The 20,095-nt window shown below is 41.2% G+C and overlaps 1 protein-coding gene across 2 annotated transcripts in view; it reads left to right on the top strand.

Annotated features, from left to right (window-relative positions):
• The window catches only part of TMEM131 (transmembrane protein 131), a 138,852-nt gene extending 119,461 nt beyond the window's left edge, over positions 1–19,391 (top strand). For both annotated transcript variants that reach the window (XM_037527898.1, XM_054701883.1), the window contains exons 33-41: positions 2,504–2,631; positions 8,177–8,301; positions 8,506–8,655; positions 11,710–11,875; positions 13,041–13,162; positions 13,266–13,362; positions 14,176–14,273; positions 15,048–15,208; positions 18,336–19,391. In XM_037527898.1, coding sequence (XP_037383795.1) covers positions 2,504–2,631; positions 8,177–8,301; positions 8,506–8,655; positions 11,710–11,875; positions 13,041–13,162; positions 13,266–13,362; positions 14,176–14,273; positions 15,048–15,208; positions 18,336–18,620 — 1,332 coding nt within the window. In that variant the 3' untranslated portion in view covers positions 18,621–19,391. The remainder of the gene's footprint in view (positions 1–2,503; positions 2,632–8,176; positions 8,302–8,505; positions 8,656–11,709; positions 11,876–13,040; positions 13,163–13,265; positions 13,363–14,175; positions 14,274–15,047; positions 15,209–18,335) is intronic.
• Positions 19,392–20,095: the final 704 nt, after the last annotated feature.

Here is a 20,095-nt window from a genome sequence, read left to right as displayed (position 1 = left end):
GATTAGAAGAAACGGTACCAATTTATGTGGGGCTTCTCCAGTTGTTTCACCACTGGCACGGTGGCAGCTCACTCCACCCAGGTAGACTGTACTAGAAAGGGATGTGGACCGGGGAAAGACCCTAAGTTTCTGGTTGTTACCTAGAAATGGAGACACAGACCAGCACACATCAGCTCGCTGAGAAAGCTCCCTCACTCCTCACAGTCCTTGGCTCTAGAGTGGTCGCTAGCATCAGGAGTAAGATTGCAAAATGCCTGGTGCACAGCAGGTGTTAGCTAAATGGAGTGTTGTGCTCCTGTTGTGGATGTGTATAAGTGATAAGTGTTCATACAGAAAAGTGAGGGTGTAACTCTATTCTGGCATTTTTATTTTTAGATAACTATTTCAAATGTAAAAATAAAAAAATAACTATTTCAATATTGTAGCCCATAATTTCTTTTTCAGTTTTAATCTGGTGACAAATCATTTCTTAAAGCTATCCAACAGTGTCACCTGATATATTAATTTTCATATACAATTTACCTATGTGTTTTTATTTTTTTTTCTTGTCAGTGGCCTTCCTCCTGCTTCTTTCATGGTTTCTCTGGTGCTCTGAACACCCTCAGTGCAATTCCTAGCTGGCGTTGGAGTTCTTTACTTTAGTTCATTTTAACAGCTTCAGAGATTGCCATCTACTGATGTTTGAGTGGAATCCCAACAGTTTCATTTATGAGACTAAGCATTTGGAAAGTGTTGTCAAAACAGGTTTTCTTCTAACTTGTCCTCTCTTTTTCTGACTTTCCAGCATTTTTCCTAACCACTGCGTGGGGCCCTCTCCCCGCTGAGGCATCGGATACCATCTCTCTGCACCAAGTGGCATAATTCTTAATTCTCCATTGTTCATCTCCTCCTCTTTCTCCCATCTCCTTCCCTGTCATCTGCTTCCTTACATACACAGCTCAAAGCTCTAGCCTCCATGCTTGTCAACTTCTTCCCTCAGATCTGTTTTCATTCTTCTTCCTCAGTCCTCTTGCTTAGCCTCCTGTGCTTTTATTTCTTACTGTAAACTTTCACTAACTAGATGGTCTTTTGTCTTATATGTCTTTTCCAACCCTCTTTTACCCATTCACTCAACAAATTTGTATTGAGTGCCTTCGTATAAGGCCTTTGTGCTAGTGCTTGGAGAACAACAGTCAGCAAAAAGACCTTGTTCTTAAGTTCTAAGAGTTAATAGTTAGCAAAGTTCTTGATGAGTCAAACATTCAGGAAATATTTCTTGAGTAACTCAGAATAGTCTCAGAAGGTATATGGGCAAGAGGGTGTTTTAGCCAGTTCTCTGGTTGTCTCTCAAGGATAAAATTGATTGATTGATTGATTGATTTGGTATGACTATTAAAATCCAGACTGTATTAATAATTGTAAACTGTGAAACTGGAAACTGTTGGGTAGACTTTACCTTGTGCTTGTAACTAACCCCATACCTGGGACAGCTTCCGCCATCTCCCCTGCCAGTACATCCTTTAATATAATGCTGCTCAAACTATCTGTGTCAAGAACCAGGTTGTTGTTGCTGTTCTATTTCTAATCTGTCATACATGTGGTCCCACTGCCCTTGGTGATACTTACCCAATCTGTGTGAAGCATCCCAGGTGAGGTGAACAACACCTGAATAGATATATGCTGTGTTTGGGAGACAAAGCCATTGATCTCATAATTGGATGCCACAGCAGAGTTAATTTACTGTAACAGTACGTAATTGCAGTTTCTGTACCTACCTGGACATGGGCCAAAAATAGTAGGTGATGGAGTAGTGAGATGGACAGCTTTAAGATGCAGCTTAGGTGTAGCCTTCTAGTCCAGGCTCCACACTTAAACCAGGCAAACCATGAGTGTGCTCTAGTCATGGCAGTCCTTGGGAGAAGAGACTGGGCCCTCTTGGTAACCTCATTGCCTGGCACCAAGTGGACGACAAATAAATATTGTTAAATAAGTGAATGAGTAACTAAGCCCACTCCCATTGATAGTGAATAGCTGTCAGCATTAAACCCACCATAACACTCTTGACATTGTCACTTGTGAACACTTAGTACCACCTGCACTGTTTTCTTGCTGTGGATTTTCCTTGTACTCAGAATTAGAAACATTACCAGAGTGTTTAGCTTTATATTGTAGCTCTGGCTGAAATTTTCTTGTAACTAAAGGCAAGGTTTTGCAACCCAGTATTTTAAAATGAAGCTACCAATTTAGCTCTGCCACTGTCACTACCCCAGTCAGGATATGAATATAAATTACAATGACATCCTTCATACCTTAGGTTCACCAAAAGATGATTATAATAAATCAAAGACTGAAAAATTGACAGAACCACAATAGTTACATTGAAGAAAAAAAACACTGTTATACATACATGTGTATATCTTTGGTTTTGTGCTAATATCTTCAGTTTTGTATCTCTACCTTCAAATAGAATTATATCAGTCATTTTTATTAATCCTTCTCAGCAACTACATGTACATTTTTACAGGATACAGAAAAACAAAAGGGAAAACAAGCCATGCCTGAAAAACATGAAAATGAAATGTCTCAAGTGAAGCATAAAAGCAAAAAACTCTTAAATGTTAAGAAAGAAATCCCAACAGATGTGAAATCCAGGTGAGAAAAATAATGAGTACAGTTAAATAAGGTGTATAAAAGAAGTTACTGTTGAAAACTAAGTAATGTTTTTATTCAGTTGGTTGGTTTTTAGGGGAAGTTTTTGCAAGAAAGCCTTGTACTGCATTACATTCCTAATGGGTTTTTTCTAATGTCTAAGGTTCCTGCCATTGAATAGGGACATCCGTATGCTTCTGGTGTCAGACATGTAAAAGGCAGAGTTAACAACTTATGAAAACTTAAAAGGAGATTTTAGGTTGGTAATTCATTACCAGAGGAGCACCTTTTCATTTCTGCACAAAGATGACTTTGATGGTTAAGCCAAAGATAAAGTGTAACTTTTCTCAAAAAGATTTCTAAATCTGCTCACTAACCCAGAGTTGAGTTGGAATCTAGAATTCTGTGCTATAAAACTTGGAAGAATTTGTTCTTATCTAAAAAAAAAATGCTCAGGGCAGATAGGACCTATCTAACAGTTCTACCGTAACACTCCATTCCAGTCCCTATGGAACAGGATTCTCATGGGCCCCACAGGGAAAGTTTGCTGCTGAGTGTTTCCCCAAGTAAATAAATGGGTTGAACTCTTCGATTAATACCTGTTTGTCTCATACTTTCATTAAACCTGAAATCTAATGAACTAACTTTAGCTTTAGCATTATTCATAGTTCCCTTCCTAATTCATTATATAAAATGGCCATCAGCGTGGAAGCCATTATTTGCCTTCTTGTGGCATTGGCCCAGGAATTCAAAGCAAGTAGGTATATAAATTAATAAAATAAGCATAGTTTGTCATCATTAGACTTGGCCTTAGATTTATGAAAGGTCTGTTCTTACTTTGATTCTGGGAATAATAATTGAGTTCTATAAATACCAGTAACTTAGAATCTATCCTTAGATTTTTTTTTAAAAAAAAGATTTATTTTTTTATTTATACGATAGCTGGGGTACAGGCCAGAAGCGCGGGAAGGTGAGAAGATTCACCACAGACAAAGTGGAGAACAAAACAGGCAGACGGACCAAAAGCACTGCTGAGGGGAGCAGCAGGCGAGACAAAAGAGGTCTGCCACGCCATGTGGGAATCTCCCTGGCCAGCTGGGAATCGAACCTGCGCTGTAGAGGCTGCGGACAGCTTCACAGTGCGGCAATCAACCCGCTGCACCACCGGGGAGGCCCTATCAATCTAAGGCTTAACTCAGAAAGGGGCAGTCAGTTCTTAGAAACAAAAGCTAAATTAGTGATTTCTGTAGTAAAATTTAACCTTGTCCCTGAACTTATAAAATAACATAGCGTATGGCAGTGATTAGTAATGGGGTATGTACACATAAGACTTACTCTTTTGTTCATATTATTAGTTTGACCCAATCTCACCATTTGTTGAAAATTATCTAGTCCAGCTAGAAGAAATGTCAAACACAGTTGACTTTCTCATGTGAGAATTCAACCTGAGCCACTATTAGTGGTAATATTCTGGCCCCCAGGATAAGAATAATACTTGTCTAGTAACTAGTGACTAGGAATGATTTTTCTAAGCCTTTTTTCAAACCTAGATAATTCATCAGATTATTTTAAAGCTAATGAGGGTAAAAAGTCCCAATTATGAAAAACTCTTAAGTTTTTCATGTAGAAATCTTGTCAGAATAGTCATGCTGTAATTTTTATCATAAATTTAAAAATTAAAATTGTAAGAATTATCTTAGCAAAACCATTCTTTAGGTGGCTGGCACCAAATCTACATTGTTTATTAGCCCTGATACCTGAGGTCAGTACATAAGACATAGTATTTTTAAAACAAATAATACATGTTAATCCTGCCCCGCATCCCTCTTCTACTGACTTCTGTTGTGTTGTAATTTTTTTTCATGAATAATGTAGCTATTAGCAGATTTGGTCTAGAAAAGGTCCTAAGACTACACTTAAGTGCCACTAACTTTGTAAGAACTTTCTGATAAATCAAAATCTAGAGTGGCCAATTCTCTAACACCCAATTCGGAGACAATTAGAATGATAACTCCTGTTCTCTTGATGTGTATAGTTAAGAGACAAATCATCATCAGAAGACAGTTTTAGTGTTGTGCTCTAAATTGTTGTTTGTACCTACTAAAATCTATATGCAACCTAAGTCTTCTAATCTCCTTAATCTAATCTCTTTAAACTCACTGATCTTGTTTTATCAGAACTTGATCGAAGTATTGAAAGTCAGAATTCATAAGTACATCAAATATGGTCTTTTTAATAAAAATCAGAAGGTGGCCTTTCTAAATAAAACCATTCCCTATACCAAGTTATGATAGTAAAGGTCTTCTTGCACTGTCATTCAGGTAAAATTGCTCCTACTTCTAACATTAGTGCTACCTGAAATTCCTGTCACCTAGTAAAAAGTACTTTCAATGTATTACTATGTGATTCCACATATCTGAAGGAGGCACATTTTCTAAAAAGAGCTATCATTAATAAAATATATAATCATTTTCTTTTGCAAACATTATTTGGTTAGGAATAAGTTTTTATTTTATGTATCAGCTAAAAAGCAGATCTTCTAATAATAATAACATCTGTGGACTTAACTCATACTTACTTTAGCAAAAATTAGTCTTTAAACATACCATTGTTAGAATGTATGTCATCTCTCGGCCAAAAGTCTCAAGTACTTAAATACTGAACTCATTCTCCCTTAAATGTGATAAGGCCAGACAGAGGGTTGCCTCAGATACAGTCTTTGCCTGTTATGCCTCATCTTATCATCCTCCCAAGTGTTGACTTCAAAAGAAATCATATCCTGGGAGTATAGAGCATGAGACCACACTGACAGAGATCTGGCCTGTCCATTTTTTCAGCTTCAGCACTACAGAAAAGAGCCAGTAGACCCCCAAAGGCTATTTTTAGATCAGAGATGCCAGGGGTGAGTGAGAGTTAGACCTCAGATAATATAAGGACTTTGGCATGATCTGTGATTTAGGATATCAGGACGATCCTTTTGTTTTCTGTTTATTAACCAACATTTTTTACATGTTTACACAATTTAAATGTAATAATCTAAAGTAAGCAAAAAAAGTTTGATAAAATAATTGCACTCTTTCTAATAATCTGTTGAAATAGTGTTACTCAGTTCAGAGCTGTGAGTTTCACATTCTGTCCTCCAGACTCCCCAGCATTGGAAGAGCCCAATCTTGCCCTCAGCTCTCTGCCTCCCCTCTTCTCCAGACAGGCACCTATATCCTTTCTACATGAGCACAAATAAAGCTGGCATCTCAACTACTTTACTCTGTTTCCCTTTTAGAAAGAGTCACTTAAATTAAAAAGATTCTCATCCATTTTTTTTTCCAGAAGTCTTAAAAAAAGGTTTCTTGGTAGAGATCATCTGGCTTAATTTAGGAAAGCAAAAGCAAATAGTTGTCTAGCACTTCTTTCTTTAAAAACAATTAATTTTACATGGCACCAAATTAAGCTTTGTATAAATAGCTCCAGCCTCCCACAATTATAAATGACTTACTTAAAAATAACACTCACCCACCCATCTCCACCACCGCTACCACCACCACCAAACTCTGGGTGTCTGTGTCATGGGAGCCTCTTATTTTCTAAAAAAAAAAGTGGAGTTTTTAAGTAACCCTGTCACTCTAAGTAGAAGGAAGACAGAAGATTTATAAAGCTGTAGCATTTAAGTCTCATCCATAAAGTGGCTTTTTTTCATGTTAATTTGTTATCCAGCCTACAGTTCTACTAATTTGAGTTAACCAAGACCCTTTGGATTTTTGATAGCTCTATTACTAATTCCAAATATAATACCTATTTATTCTAGAAAATTTATGAAGTATAGAGAAACAAGAATGAAAAATGACCTTTGATATATTTATGTTTATAGTCTCTGTTAAATATTTATTTGTTTATGAAATCACGCTTTATGTATTGTCCTGTCAACTGATTCTCTTGGATAGAGGTGGAAGCATTGCATCTGGAATGTTTAAGTCATTCTGACCTTTGAAATCTTATGTGAATTCGTAGTGTTGACTGTCCGAGAACCTAGCAGAAATTGACTGCCTTCTAGAGTTGAAAACTTGGTGTGGAAACAAAAGAAGATCATGTAGTACATAGAGAACCTGAAATATGGGGCCAAAGGGAGACCAGAGTGGTGTGTTGAAGTCACCTGAAGGTTGGGGATAGAAAGTATACACTAAGATGGAAAATGTCAGAGATACATTAATTTTATAATATCTCAGCCAGTGAATTGTCTAATATTATTGATGAAAAACAAGTTACAGCTCTGCCCTGTGCTGAGAGCACACAGCCATCACCAGAGACACAGTGGAGATCATTAAAAACTTTTGGCAGAATTCCTTTAAGGGCCACTAGGCTCTCATCTGTGTCAGCCTTCCCCAGAAATGCCCTTGGACCATGTTAACTTAGATCCTGCCATAGGACTGCTCCATCCCATGACTTGATCCCGGTGGACATTAATAACCCATCATGCCTCCCTTTTTGCCTTGGCTGACAGAGCCATTTAATTGTCCTGTTCACACATGTTTATTTTGTTATACTTACCACTAAATCTTTTAGAAAGCAAGTAAATAAATAAAGAGTATATTTAAATTTTTGCTAGGAATAAACCTGCGTTCAAGAATAAAAAGGAAAATTCATCACACCCCATTCACTTTAGACTTCAGGCAGATAATGCACTCTATTTCAGGCAGATAACCCCACTGCTACTCTCCAGGGACTCAGTGGGGTTTGTGAGTAACCTAGGAACTCAGCCCTGGCTCATTTCATAGTTTCTATAAGGAAAAATGTGTTCAAGCTTTTGAATAGCAGAATCTCTGAGTTTATAAGTCTGAGTCCTTTCTGAATCCCGATATTCAAGACTCCCATTAGTATTCTAAATGGTAGGAGAGCCTCACACACAAACAAAATTACTTTGCACTTAGCAGCCCCCAAATGGCAAGTTTGTTCTAAAGTAAATGTTTTATGTACATTACCTGAGGTAGGTGCTCTGACCCATCACACATTAAGTAATGGACCTCAATTTATCGTCAGCATTCACATTAGCAAAGGATAAATCTGCTAGTGCTCAGTGTCTCCTGAACAGTCTTAAAAGTGTTTGAAAAGCAGGGCCTCCCCTGGTGGTGCAGCGGTTGAGCGCTGGGCTGCAAAGCTGCCCGCAGCCTCTGCAGCGAAGCCCTGTTCTAACCCCGGCCTCCAGCGAGGGTCCCACATGGCAAGCAGACCTCTCCTGCCGCACCCGCTGCTCCCCTCAGCAGGGTATTTCATCAGTCTGCCTGTTCTGTTCCCTGCTCTGGCTCTGGTGGGTTCTCTCACCCTCCCGCGCTTCTGACTGTACCCAGTGCTTGTATAAATAAATAAATAAATCTTTAAAAAAAAAAAAAAAGTGTTTGAAATGCAGCCATTTTTAAGTTAGGACTATGGGTAGATAATGCCTCAGGAAGTCAAATTAGTAAAACATGCAATTGAATTGTAATGTAATCAATCACTTTTATTCTCTGTCCAAAACAAAGATATAAATTTGAATTGACCATCCCTGATTGTCTTTCAGTTCTTTAGAGCTAACATATACTTCCCCACTGGAAAGTAAACAACGTAGAAATCTCCCAACCAAGATTCCTCTTCCAACTGCATTGACGAGTGGATCCAAATCACGAAATTCCCAGAAAACAAAAGGTATTTTCATTTTGATCATAGAGATAACCTCTGTGACTCATTATATTAATAGTTGTTAGTTATGAGTTACCAGAAGTTATAAATTAGTACTTACTAGTCCTGTAAAAGACTAGAGTTGTATTCTCATGCTCATTAGAAGGGTCATTGAAATAGAACTGAAAGAACTCTCCTCCTGTAATAACTTTTTTTCTGACTTTTGTGCAGGTACAAATAAATTAGTGGATAGTAGGCCACCTGCGCTGGCAAAATTCCTCCCAAATAGTCAAGAACTAGGCAACACCAGTAGCTCAGAGGGTGAAAAAGACTCTCCACCTCCGGAGTGGGACTCTGTGCCAGTTCACAAACCCGGCAGCTGTAAGTATGATGATTAGAAATCACAGTGCTCTGCTCACCCCCATTCCTCACCCACTCCAGCATGAAAACTCTGCAGGGGTGTATTGCTCTACCAGGAAACGCAGTATCTGTGATTTGTTGTCCCAGCCAACAAAAGCCCATTGTTAAATAGTCTGCAGTTGTTAAACTCTTATAGTTTAATTGGCCATAGTGGGTGTGTTTACACCCAAGAAATCAGCAGACAGTTCACATCTGAACTTTTTTCCCAGAGGGCTGGTATACAAGGACACCTCTGCCCAGTGGACAAAGTAGCAAGATCTGTTTGGAGTGATGACTCATCCAAAGAATTGTTTCTTTATGAACAAACTAAGTCAGTAACCCTTTACCTGACTGGTTCCTTACATATTTGCAGTGTAATCATTTTTTTAAAAATTCAGTTTTCTCTTAATTTTATCAGCCACTTTTACATAAAGAGTCACTGTGAAGGTATTATTATTTTTCTCATTAACTTCATCACCTTGTTGCTCAGATTTGCCTACACTAAATCATGACAATAGCAGTCTATTGATAGAGTCTTCACCATCTATATACTTAGGGCCTGGAAGAGAAGACCACGGAGAGCAAACAGAAGGAAGGGACAAAGTATAAGAACTTGCTGTTAAGAGAAGTCCACACTTAGGATGGATTTGTTTGTATTCACTGCAGTATTAGAGAAAACTTACATTTGGCCTGCTTGTACCAAAGGGAAAAATCAGGGTTCAGCAACAAAATTGTTTGAGGTGAAGGGGATTTAAATGATGAGTGGGTGATTGTAAGTAAGTTGAAATGAGGGCAAAGAACTTGGAAATTCAGGTGAGGCGTGCACTAAACATGGCACCTGCTACATTTTCACCTGCATAAATGCAAACTAGAAAGAGAAGCTCTCTGTGTTAAAACCTTTAACCTCTACTTGCTGTGAGACTTTCTGGTACATTTTAACTGTTTTTTGCCTGGGATGAGATGTGATCCAGGGTCACTCCTTCGAGAAGTCTTGAGTGAGTCCCAGAGTAGTCCCTGTGCCCAGACTGAAAGTTTAGATTCCTTCTGAGGTTTTGGCTCGCCATTGGTCCTTGGCTAATTGCTTTGTGACTGGGACAGTTTGCCATTAAGCAGGTGTCACTACCAAAGGAAATAGCATTATCCCACTCTAGACCAGTCAAGCAACCTGTGTGTAAAGATCTCTTCATCCCAAGAAGCTCCCCTCCTTGCATGGAGCCACACCCCGTAAGAGTTGATGAGAAAATTCTCCTACTTTCTCCTGAGAAAATTTCATAATTCAAAAAGATAAATGCAAAGGATTATTAAAAGGCAATGCAAACAGAAAGCCACAGAGGAGACACTCCCTTGAATCAAAAACTTCTCTAATTGCACATTCTCTGTGCTATCTTTTGGCTGTCTCCTCCCATCCCCCCATTTTCTTTTCTTACTTCAAGCATTTTTCCACAAGGTACTTTTCTAGCTTATCTTAACCTTCCCAATTTTATTCCATCACTTTTTTCAATGAATCATGTTCTGCTGAAAGGAGAGCTGCCTGCAGGAGCAGTACCTCCCCCAGGACAGCACCTTGGGTGCTCGAGGACACACAAGGCAGAGCATGGCCTGTTCCAAATGTGGGCAACTCAAGGGGGGGGACAGACCACTTTGGGAGGAGGGGGACAGCAGTCAGAGAAGATGGCTAGGGAAGGGTCAGGACCCTGACCTGACAGTGTCAGATGGGCACATTGTACTGAGGGGGCTTCCAGGAAGGGCAGAGGAGGGGAGAGATTTGAGGCAGCCTCCTATAGGAGACAACACTAGAGATGGACCCTGAGCACAGTATCAGATCAACAAACAGCAGACAAGGAAGCAATTACACCCCCATAGGGGCAAGAATGAGACAATGATGGTTGAGGTGCTAGCACCATTCAGGAAGATTAGAGAGAATTCATGGGTTGGTACAGGTGGCACTGAAGATAGGGAATAGATAGTCGGGGCTTCATAGAGAAGAGTGCTTTGGCGGTTCTATAGCTGGGGACTTAGCACAGCCAAGGAACATGTAACCTTGTCTAGGCCCTGAGCCCTGGGGATTTGAGAAGAAGCAACTGATGCTAGAGAGAATGGCAAGGGAAGAAGAGTCACTATGCAGAGCAGGCTTTGGTTCTGGAAGTAATGGAACCAGACTTCTCACGGGAAGTAGGAACAGAGCAGACCCTCCTCGTAGACAAAGCTTGCAAAGGTCATGAAGGGCCAGCCAAGGTGAGGCCTGGGTGGAAATGCACCAGGCTGAGTGGGGCTGAGAAACCAGAATGACGGGGCTGGACAGTTGTACCAGGATAATTGGGCAGCTTCACAGACCGCAGCCCAGGGAGACTGAACTCCCAGAGGCCACAGACATCTCTTCCTTTGCATCACAGTAGCTGGAACATCACTGAGGTACACACAATAGATGTGCACACCAGTGAACTACTTCTGGTAAAATTTAGTGATCTCAGAATCAATATGATTACAGTGGCATTTTTTTTCTTCTTTTAATTTTTAAAGCAGCTGTGTAAACATTACCCTAGAGAGTAGCACTAATCTACTAGATGCTTGTCCTTGTAAAACGGGGACCAGAAGTAGCACCACATCATGCAAGGGTGTCATAGTGGAACTGGGGGGGGGGTCACCCAGGCTCTGTACCTGCCACAGGTGGGAGCTGTGTGGAAGCAGGTCCCAAGCAATGACTTCCCCTGCCCATCCCTGAAAGACAAGAAAAAGCTCCTCCCGGCTGGGGTGGGAGAAGGAGGAGAACCAAGTCCATCCTTGAAGACAGGGAAAATAGGGAATGCTGCAGAGAGCTGGGTCACATGGGTGATTCCAGGAAAGCCCCATAATAAAAGATGCAGCTTCCTTTTTATCCTTTCAAATCTTTCAAGAGAGCACATATGGAAGCTTTAATTTTCTTTGTAGTAGTACTCGAGTTCTACATAATTGGAGTTCTACATCCAAAGGAACTGATTTTGAAGTGTAAGAAGTCAAAATATCCTATTAATGAGATCTTTTATTTTTTATTTCCAGCTACCGATAGTCTTTATAAACTTTCTCTGCAAACCCTCAACGCAGACATTTTCTTAAAACAACGCCAGACCTCACCAACACCTGCCTCTCCATCTCCCCCTGCTGCACCTTGCCCGTTCGCGTCCCGGAGCAGCTACAGCAGTATTGTCAACAGCACTTCCAGCAGGTAGGCTCACTCGCTAAATGGAAATAATCGCTGGCCACAGACTGCTGTCCTGTCTCCCCTCACACCTACCACGTTATTGGCCTGCCCTTTCCCTGAGGCCACTCCCCTGCTGTCACACCCACGCCCAATCCAGCAGCACACAGTCCCCAGCCATGAGTTTTTATCTTCCGGGGACTGGAAATGCCTCAGTTAGCTTAGGACAATTGTGTTCTCATCCCAGAGGCAATAAGCATAGTAGACATGAAATGAGGATCTTACAGATGTCCTGTGAGTTGAGGAAATGGGTTTTCACCTGGTCTTGTTTAGCTTAGCAGTTAACAGACTGCTGCTGCTGCGTGGGTGCCACATTGGGTGCCATGGGCACAGGTCAGCAGCCTCCTGACAGGCAGCCAGGGCACCTCTACTAGCATTCCTCACTGGAGGCACCAAGCCACCCTTGTGTTCACTGCTTTAGTGGCACGGCGAACTCAGTGGTAGCTATGACCACATGTCGAGTTCCTGCCGTGTGTCAACACCGTCTCAGCACTGTGCAGGTATCGCCACATTTCATGCCCCCAGCCAGCACCAGTTAGGTGCTCTCACATCCCTGCTTTCACCTGAGAAAGCATCGAGCCAAAACCCACAGCAGACCTGCTGGCCTTTAACTGTTGTCAAAAGAGGTAGTAACCACTGGGATGGGGAGACTCTCCTGTTTGGGACCCTCACCAGAGTGAGTCCCTTACCCTGCCTTGATGGGGAAGCAGACTTTCCAAGAACCAGGTCCAGATCCATCACACACAGGAGCCTGGCAGTGTGTCCATGTCCTTGCTCCTCATCCTCATGGCTCCCTCTCTAGTGTTAGTCTCTACAATTAGATTGCAGCCTATTCTAGTTGCCAAATTGGGGTCCCTTCTCTTGACTCTTTCCTAGTGACCTTGTGTTTTCTTACCCTTTCCCCAACCCCCTCTGTATTCCATCTGACTACACAGTCTTAAGTTCTAGAGCATTTACATGAGACTAGGCTGTGCTCTCTGAACTGCCCTAGGCTATTCCAGGTCCAGTGAAGGCCCTGCATGGACTCGGTCCTGCAGAACCCTTCCCCTCCCCCCAGAGACAAGTGCCCTGGACAGGCCTCCATGGTGGTCAGTGCTGACGAGGAATGTGTTCTCCCTTTCCTTCCTTCAAGTGATCCTAAAGCAAAGCAGCCAAATGGAAGCAAACACAAATTGACAAAAGCAGCCTCACTCCCTGGCAAGAATGGCAACCCCACTTTTGCTGCAGTCACAGCTGGGTACGACAAGAGCCCAGGTGAGTAGCTTGGCATCAAAAGACCTGTCACACATGAGGGTCAGGCAGAGTGGAATTTCCCTTGGCCTGATTTGCCTTTGATTGATTCAGTCCATTGTTACAGGTGGGAATGGCTTTGCTAAAGTTTCTTCAAACAAAACAGATTTTTCCAGCAGCCTTGGCATTTCACACACTCCTGTTGACAGCGATGGCTCAGACAGGTACCGTAAACCTTTCTTGACCAACAGAAAGATAGAAAAGATTCTTGAGTCCGTTAGTACCTTCTGTCCACAGATGTGCTGTAATGCTTTTTCCCCTCGAGGACAAGTAGGCGTTTGTCATAAGTGGTCAAGTACCTCAAAAAAACTCCTGTCTATTGAGTGGAAGGAGCAAACCCATATGCTGTGCTTCCCCCAGTGCCTTCCCCGAGAGGGATGGAGATGCACAGGGAGACATATGCTGCATTTTCATCTGTTCTCATCCCTCTCTGTTATCAGAGTCTGTTGTAAGGAAGGATGTGACCTGATGACTAGAAATAGAACAAAAATGTATTTGAAAGGAAGGACAATATATTGTAAATTACTAAACATGCCACTTTCTTAACCCAGATTAACTCAGTGGACATGTGGCAGTGCCTTGGTTTACTTTCCAACAAGTAATATTAACAACAATAATAAGACTGTCTGTACGTAAAGGCCAAATTTCATCTACCTTACACTAAAAGGAAATGGGCCCGCATTTAAGGTTTTTTTTTAATAAATCTTCCATTACCAAAAAGTAAACATGAGGAAAAAAACATGTTTTCTCTGTAAAACACTTGTTTAAACCAGGTGGCAGGAGCTTCACAAGCCTCTGTGCTGGCCTCCTCTGTGGTAGAGAAGCTGGTTTTCAGCTCTTCCTTGTGTCTGCGTTCATAATGTTTGAGTGCCCCCATTGAAGCAGCGTCTCCCATCTGTGAAGCTACATGTAATGGATCCGTTTCCACTAACCATCATACATTTTTGTGTGTTGCATTTTCCTCTTGTAATATTCAGCTCGGGTTTGTGGAGTCCTGTCAGCAACCCCAGCAGCCCCGACTTCACACCCCTCAATTCATTCTCGGCCTTTGGAAATTCTTTTAACCTAACTGGCGGTGAGTGTTTAACATGAACCTGTAAACCAATCAGCCTGCAGATGGAGGAGGAGAAGAGGCCTAGCTTTGTGTATAGAGAAATGTGCTGGCATACAGAGGGAAGCATGACAGTCATTTAGTGAACATTTTATTTCTTTGTACCTGTAGCCTGGCAATAATAGACATAAGATTCATGGGCTGACTTGAGGCAAGAAGGTCTGTTTTGCTCTCTCGGATGCTTGGGTATCTCAACCCCTGACGGTGTCTGGGCACCGGGCCTGGCACGGGTGTCATGTGGAAAGAGGCCCAGCAAACAGGCTCTCGAAGGGTCTCCTCTCCATCTTCTCTGCTTTCCCCCCCACCAGGACACCCCCGCAAGCCAGAGGTGCAGTAAGACAGCCTGGATGCTGTGTGTGTTCTCAGCACTTACTTAAGAGTTTAAGGAAGGCTTCTGTGTCTGAAATATGGCTCCTGGCTGTGCTGGGGCTCCTTATTTTTTCTTTGCTATCCAGAACTAGAGGCAGCAATGTGAACCTTTCATTAACTGTGATCATAATGTTAAAGTTGGGGGATGTTTGCATTTGATATCATCCAGTGATGGGTATGGATCAACTGTTCAGATCATGTGCTATGAACTTGAGTTCTGGGGAGTGGCCTCCAGGAGTGTGGTGGGAGCTGATGAAGTGGGTGTGAAGTTTCCAAGTAAACCATAGTAGGATTTGAGTGAATTCACCTTATCCTAGGTGAGCATGGTAAAATAAAATACAGATTTGATGGTTGCTTCCTTACTTTCAGAAGTTTTCAGTAAACTGGGGTTACCTCGATCGTGCAATCAGGCCTCACAGAGGAGCTGGAACGAGTTTAGTAGTGGCCCTTCATACCTTTGGGACTCCCCAGTGACGGACCCCAGCCCTTCCTGGCCAGCCAGTTCCAGTTCCCCAACCCACACAGCCACAGTAAGTATCCGGGGCCTGGGCCTTGCCCGCTCACCATTGGTCATTACTGCATCACTGTCACTTGAATGGCACTGACACAGTTATGAACAACACGTGGCAGTCTGGAAGAGGTGGATTTAATCATTTTATTGTCTCTATTTTGGGCCTTCATATTTTGCCAAAATGGTTCAGTAGTCCTCAGAGCCACTAGAGCCAAGGAATTGTAGGGAGAACAGTTGAGCAACTGTGGGGTTGGTCTCCAAATCCTCTCCTCGTCATTGGTCTCCAAATCTCCTAGTCGTTGGTCTCCAAATCCTCTCCTAGTCTCCTAGCCGCCTGTTCCTCACCTGTACATCAAACCACAGCTGTTAACTGTCGGCTTAGGTTCTACCATGACCAGAGCCTGACAGCAAAGTTGGCCTTTACTATCTACTTTTTTTTTTTTTTTTAATAGAGGCATGTTTTTATTTATTTATTTATTTGTTTGTTTTGTTTATACATGCACTGGGTACAGTCAGAAGCACGGGAGGGTGAGAGAATTCACCAGAGCCAGAGCGGGGAGCATAGCAGGCAGAAGGACCAAAGCACACTGCTGAGGGGAGCAGCAGGCGGCAGGAGAGGTCTGCACGCCATGTGGGACCCTCCTCCGGTGGCCGGGGAGCAGCTGGGGATCGAACCGGCACCGCAGAGGTCGCCGGCAGCTTCGCAACCCAGCACTCAACCGCTGCGCCACCGGGGAGGCCCTTTTACTATCTACTTAATGCAGGTTCCCAGAAGCAGGCTGCTAAGGAGCTGAGTTTTATTTCTGAGCTTGAGCTTTTATTTATGTGCATTTGCTTTTTGGGTGATGTTTTCTGCAAGGATCATACTCCAAAAAAAAATATTCTCTTTTTAACTGGGGAAATATTTTGTTTATAACATTATGTAAGTTTCAGGTGTACAATATTAAAATTCAACATCTGTATATATAGCCTGTTCTCCACCAGATTTCCAGTTTCTATCCATCATTGTGCAGTTGACCCCCTTTGACCCCCCTTTTCATCATCTCCAACTCCCTTTCCTTCTGGTAACCACCAGTCTGCTCTGTATCTGGTTTGCTTTTGTTTTGTTTTATTTTTATATTCCACATATGATTGAAAGTACGCAATATTTACCTGTCTTTTGCGAACAGTTTTTGTTATGAATGGATACAGAATTTTGTCAGATGCTTTTCCTGCATCTCTTGAGATCATCATATGCTCACATTGCATAACAGATGTTGGTCCACCCCTGCATCCTGCAGGAAATCCCACTTGTCATGATGTATGGCCCTTTTGATGTACTGGTGAATTCAGTATGCTAATATTTTCTTGAAGATTTTGGCATTTATGTTCATCTTTAATATCAGTGTGTTTCTTTCGTGTGATGGTCTTGTCCGGTTTTAGTATCAGGGTCTAAATCATAAAATATGTTAGAAAGCATTCCCTCCTCTTCAATTTTTGGAAAAGTTTCAGAAGGGTAGATATTAAATCTTTTTAGAATGTGTGACAGAATCCACCAGTGAAGCTCTCTGGTCCTACACTTTTGTTTGGGGAGATGTTTTGTTTTTTGGGGGGTTTTTTTTCCAAAGTATTTTTTTTACGATTTATTTATTTATTTATACAAGAACCGGGGTACAGGCCAGATGCGCGGGAGGGTAAGAGGATTCACCAGAGACAGAGCAGGGAACAGAACAGGCAGACTGACGAAATACACTGCTGAGGGGAGCAGTGAACATGACAGGAGAGGTCTGTCGCGCCATGTGGGACTCTCGCTGGCCAGCTGGGATTGAACCGGTGCTGCAGAGGCCGTGGACAGCTTCACAGCGTGGTGCTCAACCTCTTGCACTACCAGGGGAGACGCTTTGATTACCATTTCTCCTTACTAGTGAATGACCTATTTAGAACATCTATTTTCTTCCTTATTCATTCTTAGTAGGTTGTATGATTCTAGGAATTCATCACTATCTTCTAGGTTGCGCAATTTGCTTGCATGCAATTGTCCATATTAGTCTTGTGATCTTTTTTATTTCTGTGGTATCAATTATAACTTCTTTATTATTATTAGTCTTGAAAGTGTCCCAAAGATCTCTTACAGTATCTTCGTTTATTTTTTCATTTTCCTGCTCTGTCTGGATGAATTCTGTTTGTCCTCTTGCTCACTTAACCACTCTTCTGCTTCATCCAACCTGCTGTTGCACCCCTTTAGTGTATTTTTCAGCTCCTATTTTATTTTTCAGCTCTGTAACTTCTGTTTGGTAGGTTGTGATGTTTTCTCTCTTTTTGTTGAAGTTCTCACTATGTTCATCCAGTCTTTTCCAAAGTTCAGTGAGAAACTTTATAACCATTACTTTCAGCTTTTCATCAGGTAGTTAGTGTCTTTTTCTTTAAGGTCTTTTTCTGGGATTTTGTCTTGTTTATTTGTTTGGAACATACTCCTGACTCCTTATTTCAAAGGAAATTTGTCCACCTATAATTATAGATTTGTTGAGTCCATGGAAGGAGGTAAGTTATTCCTATCTAGCCAACTTGAGCCTCTCCCTACAAGTATTTCCAAGAAAAATAATTAGAAGTTTTAGCTTTTGCAAAATTATGGCAGAAAAATATGATCCTACTATGATTACTACTTTATACTCGGGAAAACCTATTAGTCAAGCAAGGCTTAATGGTAGATATTTTAACTTCATAGATTCTAAAGTTTATCTTCACTTGCTATGATTCCGACTTCAGTTTTAAAAGCATCTTAACCATTCTTTAAAACAGGAGTGGGTTAGGCTTTGCAGGCCATATCTGTTTCAGTTCCAAATATTCATCTCTGCCATAATATTACGTAAGTAGCCACAGACGATATGTAAACAAATGGGTATGGGTGTGTTCCAGTAAAACTTATTTGCAAAAACAAGCAGGACCGGATTTGACCCACTGATGATAGCTTTTGTTTCTGCTTTAGAATTCATCAGAACCATCTGCTCAGACTCTGGGCTGACTCTATGTATTAAACATTTGCTTTACAATAAATTAAGTAAAAGAAATCTGTGGCCTAGCCTGCACTCTTAGCATATCCTTTACCACTTTGCTAACTGCCTGTCTCAGTCTTAATGCTCCATGGTGTACATTTTCTGTTTTGTCAGTCAATTCTTGGCAACACCAGCGGCTTGTGGTCCACCACTCCATTCAGCAACTCAATTTGGTCCAGCAACCTCAACAGTGCCCTTCCTTTCACCACTCCAGCAAACACGCTGACAGGTATTGGCCTCATGGGCACAGAAAACAGCTCTACTCCTCATGCTCCTTCCACCTCCAGTCCAGCTGATGACTTGGGGCAACCCTACAACCCATGGCGGATATGGAGCCCCACAATTGGAAGAAGAAGCTCTGACCCTTGGTCTAATTCACACTTCCCTCATGAGAATTGAAATTAGGCAAAAAAAAAAAAAAAAAGTGGAGGCCCCTCATCTAGATCATGATATGCCAGTTTTTGAAACATCTTTTTAAGGCTCTTACTGTTATAGCTTCCCATTCCCTATCCTCCTGTTTGCAAAACAGACTCAAGTAGGGCAGCCTTATACCACTTGCTTCTTTCAGATCTTTCTTGCAATTATGATAATATGAGATTTGCTGTTGTGCTTTTAGAGAAAAGTCTGGATTCAGCCACAAATTCTAATAAGAACTGTACATCTGAAAACCTTAACTGTTACCAAGTTTCCACCACCTGACTTCTTCCATTCTTTATTTATCTGTATGAACACAAATTTGACATTACGGCTAAGGGAGTAATTTGAGTGATTCAAAAGTCCTGGCATGTGACAATTTTATTAAATTACCAAGTTTGGGTTTTAATAATTTCACAATATTACACGCCGAGATCTAATTTTAAAAATGTATGAGGACTTTGTGCTGAAAAATACAGAGTATTTTTTTAAAATAAGGCTGTCTTGGTTTAAAAACAGATTACAGAAATGTAAGTCAACTTTAAGAACAGTGATGAATGTAAAAACATTCAGTTAAGACCATATGCATTTTCTGTGCTGTTTGTACTTGAGGTATGTAACATTTGTATACCTGAATTTATTTTAAAGATAAACTGAAATGCACATGGTCAAGTCTTGCGATACAAGATTGAATGTGTATTTCTTAAAAATACAACTTTGTGTTGTACTTTGAAATAAATGATGCTTTTTTCAAAAGCCTTGAATTGTCATGTCTCTCTTTTTTACATGCAAGCTGCATTTATTTGGATTCTCTCACACCGAAGTCAGCCATTCTGTCCTTGCCTTATTCTATGGAGTTGACAGGTAAAAGTGGTGTTTGAATAATCATCACTGGAACCACTTGTGGTTGGATTAATTTTTATTTTTCCAAGGTAATCACTGACATTCTGATAGAAAAAAATTCACACATCTGAAATTTATTTTCCCTATTAACTAGAAATATTTTGACCCTTTTCCAATTTTAAAACTCCCACTACTCCAAATGACATCTGTAGAAACTACTCAGACACCAAGCAAGTGCGATATGCCACCACACATTGCTTTGGTTTAATCTCTCACAAAGTCTTTAGTGCTCCAGCTAGCTTTTCTCATCCTCCTGCTTCCAATCAGTTTTATTTTTTTGTTTGTTTCTTTATATATATGTGTGTGTACACACACACACACACACACACATATATTTTACATCATTCTTCCTTTTTGTACAATGTTTGCTTTCTCCTCTCAGGTGTAGTCCCCATAGAATTCCCACACTAATACACCCATGCACCGTCACTGTAGTCCCTTGTGCTCTTCCCTCCCCTGTTTTGATCCTTCTCCCTCCTCCTCCCCTGCAGAATGTCTCTGATTTATAGTTGCCTGTTGTTTTTTAATTTATTATAATCATTTTTTTCCTGATCCCT

Source organism: Talpa occidentalis, unplaced genomic scaffold (genome assembly GCF_014898055.3).
Source record: "Talpa occidentalis isolate TD23 unplaced genomic scaffold, MPIMG_talOcc4v2.1 talOcc4.5, whole genome shotgun sequence".
Lineage (NCBI taxonomy): Eukaryota > Metazoa > Chordata > Mammalia > Eulipotyphla > Talpidae > Talpa > Talpa occidentalis.
The sequence above is the reverse complement of the archived record's forward strand: the minus strand, read 5'-3'. Positions and strand labels throughout refer to the sequence as shown.